General features: G+C 38.7%; 1 protein-coding gene across 2 annotated transcripts in view; it reads left to right on the forward strand.

The window, feature by feature from the left end:
- The window catches only part of syn1 (synapsin I), a 12916-nt gene extending 4189 nt beyond the window's left edge, over window positions 1–8727 (forward strand). Inside the window, exons 7-14 of one of the 2 annotated variants that reach the window (XM_035658381.1) lie at window positions 1280–1342; window positions 1446–1588; window positions 1715–1789; window positions 1880–1982; window positions 2073–2222; window positions 3733–3802; window positions 3945–4488; window positions 5435–8727. In XM_035658381.1, coding sequence (XP_035514274.1) covers window positions 1280–1342; window positions 1446–1588; window positions 1715–1789; window positions 1880–1982; window positions 2073–2222; window positions 3733–3802; window positions 3945–4488; window positions 5435–5570 — 1284 coding nt within the window. In that variant the 3' untranslated portion in view covers window positions 5571–8727. The remainder of the gene's footprint in view (window positions 1–1279; window positions 1343–1445; window positions 1589–1714; window positions 1790–1879; window positions 1983–2072; window positions 2223–3732; window positions 3803–3944; window positions 4489–5434) is intronic. The other variant, XM_035658383.1, reaches the window with a different exon arrangement.
- Window positions 8728–9368: the final 641 nt, after the last annotated feature.

Genomic DNA, 9368 nt, shown 5'->3' on the forward strand with positions numbered 1-9368 from the left:
ATCTATTGGCAGAAAAAGAATGTAATATTTATAGGCATAGAAAATAAGAACCGTTGTGTTTTTGTTACCTTAGAATCAGCCGTTTTTATCTACAGAGTAGGGCTTCAGTGGTATGAGCCATTCATGGTACAGTAACTGTCTCAGAAAAGAGAGCTGTACATTACAAGGTCTTGCTGTGAATATATGCATGTGAATGTTGAGGGAAATTTAAGCTCAACAGTGCTCCCCCAAAGTCATCCACTGCAATATCATGCAATCAGAACCTACACAAGGGGACGGTGTATGCATTTCAGTCAGGAGAGACAAGTCAATGAAGCAAAGATAATTAATTATTATAACATATGATATGTGATGATTAAATCTTGATAGAAAGTCAAGGCACTTAAACTCTACAGTGAGATTATTGTGATTGAGGGGCATCTGCCCTGAGCAGCAGCAAGATAAATCCCTCCATGGAGTCCAGACACTGGTGGTGTTGGTGGCTGATGACTCTGCTGAGGGTAATAGGCTGATAAAACAAGGAAGCTGATGAATCTGTGAAGACTGAGCAGTGATATGGAGGTGGAAGGGCATGCATAATAGCAACATGCATGAACTAAAGGCAAAGAGAAGGAATCATATCTAAAAAGACAGCAGCAAGATGATAGGCTAACGGTGCAGGGGTGTCACTGTGCTATTGGATAGATGTGACCAGCTGATGAGAACAACTGATTTCACGATTGACAGCCTCAGATAATGACAACAAAGAAATTATGCATGACCATGCGTGAGAGGAGTGAATGTAGGATGGAAAGAGAAATTAACTAGGCCCAAATGAACGTTTGTACTGCAGAAGTCTTGAAAAACACGTTTTCTCAATGGCAGATTCCAGGAATTGTAAACATTTTACAAAGCAATAAATGTTAAAAAGTATGGGATCTGAGTTTTTCTTGTTTTGTAGCATTACTTATCCACATATCTGCACCTCAAACAGCTAAGGTGCTTCTACATATGTTACTATATACTAACGAAATTTCCTTTTTAGAAAATATGATGGTATTAATAGTATTACACCATTATTATTATTGTTATTATCATCAGTTACAATTAACCTTAAAGGGATGAAAACAGAACTTTTTTTTGGCTTTCACTTTTTGTAAATTTAGTTTCTTGGTTGCAGCCTGCAATATGCAACCGCGAAATGTCGCTAAATCTGACACACTGGTCCTTAAGTCATTAAAGTATTTTGATGAAGTTAATTTATGAGAAATCTGAGTGTATGATAATGCTGTTGTTACAGATTACCTCCCCTCGGTTCCCTGTAGTGGTAAAGATGGGCCATGCTCACTCAGGAATGGGAAAGGTAGTACTGGAGTGCTCAAGTGTTTACTCAATTCAATGTTAACGCAATATTGTTGGGACTGATATATGTCACTATATTTACATTTTGACCATTGTTACCCCAGGTGAAAGTGGACAATCAGTATGATTTTCAAGATATTGCCAGTGTTGTGGCACTGACCAAGACCTACGCCACATCTGAGCCCTTCATTGATGCAAAGTATGATGTCCGCATCCAGAAGATTGGTGACAATTATAAAGCTTACATGTGAGTGAAATAAGGATTCTACTGTATTCAGCTTTAGACTACTAAAAAAGCCAATACACTTTTTGTTTTGTTGTAACAAATGTAGATCGTCATACATAAAAATAATTTTTAAATTCGAATTAACAGGAGAACATCAATTTCGGGAAACTGGAAAACCAACACGGGCTCATCTATGCTTGAGCAGGTGGCCATGTCAGACAAGTAAGAGCACATAAACGCAGACAAGGTAAGATTGTAAATCCTTTAATGTCTCACAGTACTATTATAGCTCTGTTTAACATATTATTACAGGTACAGAATGTGGGTGGACTCTTGTGCTGACATCTTTGGAGGGTTGGATATCTGTGCAGTGGAGGCTCTACATGGTAAAGATGGAAAGGACTACATTATAGAGGTACTAGAATAAAGTATAATAATGTCAATGAAATATTTGTGTGTGACCATAAGGGAAATCCATAAAATCCATCATCTTGTTGATTTTTAGGTTGATGACTGTTCAATGCCGCTGATTGGGGACCAGCAGGAAGAGGATCGCGTTCAGATTGCAGAGTTAGTGATTTCTAGGATGAACCAGACTGTTCCACACACTACAAGCTCTTCCACAGTCCGTGCCACAGCAGGACAGCCGACCCAGGTGCTCAAACATGAGATACTCAGTACTTGCTACACTTCTCTCTTTTCTTATTTTCCCCACTTCTATTAGTAATATATGACAAGTCAGTCTTATTTAGGGTGCACAGTTACACACAAGGATTTTTACTTATTATAAAATATCTTCTTATTTAGAGAACATGTAAACAAAGCATAAAAAATCTTAAGAACATAGGCACAAAACCTGCACAAAACAATAACAATAAAAGGGCAACAGTAATATCAGATGTATCATGTACTACATTGTATATACTGCATATAGATACAGACCATATCTGTATAAACAGATAATGAGTAAATATATTGTGAAACAGACACGTCCAGGTGTATGTAGTTCTTGTCCATGCCAGGCTTGAAATATCAAAGCTAAGAACTTTAAGTCAGAAGTTAGTGTAATGAGTGCAGAGTTTGTGCTTTTGATAAAGTGAGAATTCTAGCATTGCCCCCAAATTCACGATGCATTGAGTTACATAAACTTCACAGGTATTAGACAAGAAGTTTCAAGGATAGATGTCAGGCTTAATGGATATATAAAATTCGGTGTCATCAGCACATAAGTGGAGATTTATGTCATATTTACGGGTAATATAGCCAATAGACAACATAAAAATTAATGGACCAAGCACTAATCCCTGTGGACTTAATGGTAGAAAGAAATTGGGTGGTCTAATTGCACAGCGCGTGTCACAGCAGGTGCTCAAACCACAGATACTCAATAATTACTCCACTAGTCTTTCAGCTTTCTTTATTTTCCCTACTTTAGTAATGATAATATATGATACATAATAATATCAAACAAGGACCTTCAAATCAGCAGTGCAATGAATATGCAGTTTGTGTTATGGCGTTGACTTTTTTGAGAATTCCAGCATTACTTTGACCAAACTAAAATCAATTGGTTGAACCGCTGCAAAAGAAATATCACAGTATTTTGCATTCAGGTGCATTGAGTGAGCTGACATATACCTCTGAGGTATCAGAAAAACAGTTTCAAGGATAGATGTCAGGCTTAATGGGTACATATAATTGAATGTCATCAGTGTAGAAGTGGAGATTTATGTCATTTATGAGTAGTATAACCAAGAGACAACATAAAACCTAATAGTAATGGGCCAAGTGCTGATCCCTGGGGCACTCTAGACTTAATAGAATGATTTGAGGTGATGTCATTGCAGACGTCAGATATCACCTATGTGACAATATACCAGAAGAACTGGACTGCACTGGCAAAGTTTAGAACTCCTGCAATGTTCCACAATACAAAGTGACCCATACTTTCTACAGTTGAAGATGTCTCTGAATAGTTGAAATAGAATACAACTTTCTTTGATGCTAGGCTTTATAGATTTCTAACATATTGTTTCTAAATTAAGACAATTATTACAGCAAAAAGAAAACAGTTTTGTATCTAAATATAGTTTTCTATCATTAACTATTTTTTTCTCATTTGATATTCTTACTGTGTTCCTTTATAACACCTGTGTGTTTGGTAGAAGGCAGTGTCTCCTCAGCCTGTGTCCCAGCCCAAAGTACCGCAGGCTCAACCGCGCCCCTCACCTCAGGGTAAGAATTTAACTCCTTTGCAGTAACAAAAAATGATACGATCTGTTTTTGTTGAGAAATCAGTTTTCTTTATTACCAAATCTAGACATATGTATTAGGACAGTATTTGAATGTGATTGCTGCTTTTGTTTTTCTTCTGTAGGTGGTCCTCAGCAAAGTCCCCCATCTCAGCAGCGCCCACAGCCTCAAGGCCAACCTCCTGCACAGGCCCAGCAATCTGCTGCGAGCCCTGCTACCGGTGACCCTAGTGCCCAGGCTAAGGCTAACCAAGGACCTGCAGCCCAGCCACGACCACCAGGTCAGGGGGCTCCTCAAGGCCAGAGACCTGCTTCTGGTCAGGGCTCTCCCCGAAGCCAGGGAGGTTCACCTCAAGCTCAGAGGCAACAGTCTGTCTCTCAGCAGCAGCAGAAACCGTCTGCTGGAGGCCCTGGCCAGAAACCTCCAGCAGGCCAACCAGGGCAGCAGAGGCCTGCCCAGCCCCCTAGGCAGCAGTCACAGGGGGGTGCACAGCAACAGAGGGCTCCTGGCCAGCAAGGACGTCCTGGACCACCCACCACCCAGCAGCCCCGACCTGCAGCTCAAGGACAGGGGGGCCCAGGAGGACGACCCCCGCTGCAGCAAAAGCCTCAACCCCCACAGAAGCCAAGTCAGGACAACCAGGCTATGGGTGGTTCTCCACAACTAAAGTAAGTAATTGTATATGATAAATGATTTGGGATCAGTTTCCTCTCATTTTTCATAAAATTAACCTTACAGCTGACCTGAACAGAAGATCCTTTCTTACTTTTTGCCTGCACTGAGATATGCATGCCATATAGGAAATCTATTCAGTGATTCACCCGAATGTGCATGATTTATTGATTCTTACATTTTTCAGTCCTTCAGCAGCCGTTTCACAAAACATTTCAAATTTTCTGTTGCAACATTTTCTAGGACACAGGTGACCAAATTCTCTAAATCCTACTTTTACCTACTTAAATCAGTTAACTCTTTGTAGCAAGCATGGGCAGAAAAAGGTTTTCAAATATGTTGTCAAATGAAAAATATACAAAATTTAAGATTTAGATTTGTGTTGTACTCCTGCCTTAAAGATATTTGAAAAAAAGATAAAGCTAAACTTAATAACAGACCATTTATTACTACTGACAACTCATTTTGATTTAGAAGCTATCAAAGCTGTATAACTACACTCACATCTCACATCAGAGTCTTTCACAGCAAAATAATCTGTATGATTGCTTTAACCTTAGTGATCAATACATTCTCCAGCTAGTGGTTTTCACAGAAAAATAATCCTTATAATCCTGATTTTGGATTATATTAATTAGATTACATCATGCTCTTTTGAAATAGACACATAAAACACTTATCATCATTCCCTGATAAAACATGCATCACTTTGCATCCAAAAGTCATTCACTATTCATATCATATCAAAGCCCCCTTGAAATGATAAGGTAATACTGAATGACCACAGAGAAGGAATGCGCTTTTATCATTTTTTACTGAGCCTTTTCTCTCCTGTCTCTCTCTCTGTTTCTTGCCGTACTCCAGTCTTTTCATTCCATGGGTTTGCTGCATGACTTTAATAGCCTCTTCCTCTCCTCTATTGCCATTTTCCTCTCTTTATAGCAAGTCCCAGTCTCTTACCAATACCTTCAACATTCCAGAAACCCCAGCGCCACGAGCCAGCCTTAGCCAGGATGAGGTGAAGGCCGAAACCATACGCAATCTACGCAAATCTTTTGCCAGTCTCTTCTCAGACTGAGACGGCATAAGCCCCCCTCCCCTTCTCCTGACAGAAAGATGGACAGGCAAACTGAAGGACAGATTCCCCCAACAAACAAGGACCAACAGGATGCCGTCTCCAATTCATGTGCATTGACCCTGATATGAAAATGTGCACACTTGTCACACTCACTGCCTAAAAAAATCTTTTAAAATGAACAAAAAGTAGAACACAGTAAATTTAGGCACTGATGTCTGAAACATTCCTTGCCTCGCCTCAAGCTTAAGTCATTTACTCATCGTGTCGCACAAAACAACACCACACAAAAGCCTGTATATGCATGAACACATACACAAAAATAAGAAACAAAACAAAACAATACTGCCCCTACTTGTTTGTTGGTGCCGTAAAGTCATTGTGATCTTTATGTTTGAATTTTGGTTGGTTTGCCGACCAACCAAATAAATTAAGGGACTGTACGAAAATTATTAGGGTGGGGATGAGTTTTTTTCCTTTTTTTGGTTAAATGTATTTTATAACAAAGCAAGGCCCTCCGCAGTGTTATTCAATAAAAGTAAGTTATGGCAAACATTTCAAAATAGTGAAAATAAAGCCACTCTCTATTTTTGAATGAAGAGCTGCTAAGAGCAGCTATAAATAAAACTCAGAGCTGCAAAATGGAAGAAGCAACAGCACTGTGCTGAAGGGCTTGTGCACTGCACTATTTTTACCCTGCCCCATATCTTCTGCATATGGCAGAATGCACCTCCATGACACACATTAAAAACCTTTGAAAATCTTTTTTATTTAACCATTTTATCTCCTTTCATCTAATTAATTGTGCAAGTGTAAAATATGAAATAAAATAATACATGGGGTAAAAAAGAAAGACTTTCTCTGGCTCTCCCAAAAAAAGTTGAGACTAGAATTTCTTTAGAAAAAATAAAATTACAATACCCTCCCCACTGTCTGAACTCCACCCCCAATAATTTTTGTACAGTCCCTAACTCAGCACAGCTGCGCACATAGGATGTCCAGTGTTAAGCTATTGCTAGATCTGTTTGAGCTATTGACCGCTCATGGTGATGTCTTAGCTGCATGCCAACAGGAGGCAATGGTTGCATTTTCCAACCCCTGACATTGGCGCTTGTAACTGTGTTGTCACATGTAGTTGAATTAGTTAGTAGAGTAACCTAGTAGGTGTCGTGAGTATGTTGTTGCTGCCCACTTTTCTTCCCGTTTTTTGTCGCACTAGAACAAACGCCTGAAAGCTTTCCACCTCGTAAGCATGCCTTACACAGACACGTGCATCAGATCAAATGGAGTTGTCTCAGGGATGTCCAATTGATTGTGACACTTGTATGTGGGTGAGGGTCTTCCATTACAGTTTATTGTGGTTGTTTACCTATGGTGAAGGAAAAGCATGCATTTCAATGAGGTAGGATGTTTTTATTGTTTCAAATGCATTTGCACACAAAGTATACTGCAAAATTATACTTGAATACAGTGACACTGACTGATGTATGAAGTCTATATTTTCAGGTTTATTCGTATGCCACTTGACAAAGCAACAACTCGGTGGTCCCACCCTGGGGTGCTGCTGTGTCTGTGACAGGTGTAGGATACAGCATAGGCAGGGTTGGCAACTGTTCAGGTACAGTTAGTGGAAAATTAGATTATTTACACAGACAGTTTCATTTCATATTCCCTTAATTTCAAAGCAATGTAATGTAAAAAACCTCTGACTGTAAACCAGCTACAACTTTAGTGGATGTATAGTAAGTGGATTATGTCAGGGTTTATCAGTTGGTTAGTGCATTTGATTTTGCACTTAAGTAACATGCAGAGTTTCTGCTTCCATATATGCCTCTTGGTTTTCAACAGGTTCATGGTCTGTGAGAAGAGGATTTACAATAAAGAATGAAATAATGTTAAAGTATAGGAATGTCAACTGTGGGATGCACCTCCGCAGTAGATTTAGCACTTCTTGACACCCCTCCTTCGCACAACCCTTTCTTCGATCACTACTCTGAAAATCCGAACTGTTACTAAAAAAGGATTCTGTTTCCAGGCACTAAAAATGTCTTCCAGAAGGAGTGCTTTCCATTCGAATGTTGATGTAGTATGGCAATATCATGCTTTTTAGAGAAGACCCAATAGCCAAAGGTATAAAGGAGTCCTGGTTCCCCTGCAGATTCTCCATGCTGCCTGTGTTTATCAGTCTATTTGTGTAGCCACAGTGACCCCTTGTGCTCAATGGTGCATAAATGTGTGAATGTTGTTCTGTAACTGGTCAAACCAAATAGATGTGTTGTACAGAGCTCTGAGTGATGCAGATCGTCACCTTTATCTCCTGCTGCTATTTGTGCTTGTTGATATTATGTGAGTCTCTAAGCTCTTCAGCTTTTATTTTTAAAACTTTTGCAATTTTGTTCCAATTATTTTGTACATTCTTCATTTTTTACTATGAGGCAGGACTATCTGGGGCTTGTATGTTTATGCATTAGTGATTCAGGGCTTCATTTTTAAATTTTACAGTGACTCAGTGTCAGTACGTGACTGTCAGATATATCGTGGCACAGCCTACTGCCAAGAGAATCAGTAAGAGCAGCCTTATGTAATTGTTACACTGAGTGTGTAATTTATGAAAATGAGCCATCATAATTAGCATGGATGGTTAACTTTAAGAAATGTCATTCTGTCACTCAGAGGCTTCTTCGCCATATTAAGACGTACCATTTGCCATGGCACCTCTTGAGACTGACAGGATGAGCTGTGACAGCAATGCAAAGAAATAGTTTTATGTATTTATGTTTTTGATATTCACAGATTTTTTCTTACATTATTTATAGTGGATATATTTGACCGTGAATGTACATTCTTTTCTTTGTTACAGCTAGTTCTATTGTTTTCTAAATGCATTGTATAATCATTGTGAAAAAGATTAAATCCTTACAAATCTGAGTGGAACTGATTGTCAGTCGATGCCTGCCGGATTTAAAAACATGCATCATAAATGTAAGTGCAAGAATCAAACAGCTGAGGTTTTTGTTAATCAAAAAATAAGATACTGCATAATGTAAATCATGGTGGATTATTGAATTAAATGTAAAAAAGAATATTTGATGTTATATGCAATGTAGCTATATTATGTGAAAATGAGTATGTTATTAAAACATGCACAAATCTAATAAAGTCTATGACCAACAGTGGATGTATTTGTGTTTGCTGACTGAATATAGTATAGTCCTCCTATGTGGCTCCTCTGACATTTGCACCCAAAATGTAGGTTTTGTACCTTTATAGAGTGTTGTATGTTGTGTGGCAAAACCTTAAAACCATGTCTTATCTGACATGACTTAGTGCTTCCAGATCAAGAAATGTCAAATATTATTTCAGTCCTAAAATTGCCTGTGTTAAACAAGTAGGAGTTGTGCTCAGTTGTGTCTCTGCGTGTAACACTGACACAAGTAAGCTAGTAAGTAAGTATATCTGAAATGTGAGGTCAGGAAGGAGCTTAAAGCAAAAAAAAAAAAAAAAGAAACATGCTATGAAATGGATGAAATGCATGTTGTAAACTGCATGTAAACTATAAAGTGAGCACACTTTGCTCAGCTGAACAGTCATACTAATGCAACCACAAGGTGGTGTGGGCCTGCAGTCTTACTACCATAGCCTCAATTCTGCACGAGATTAATCAGGTTATATAATTTGTTTCACACTATTGTAATGAGGACACACTTTAAGTCCCTATCTGTTTGATCAGAGTGATTCATTCAGTTACTTACAATATGTGCATTCAAATTTAACAGGGAGACAGATAGATAGATAGATAGA

Source organism: Morone saxatilis, unplaced genomic scaffold (assembly GCF_004916995.1).
Source record: "Morone saxatilis isolate NCDOM2014 unplaced genomic scaffold, NCSU_SB_2.0 Contig16, whole genome shotgun sequence".
Classification (NCBI taxonomy): domain Eukaryota; kingdom Metazoa; phylum Chordata; class Actinopteri; family Moronidae; genus Morone; species Morone saxatilis.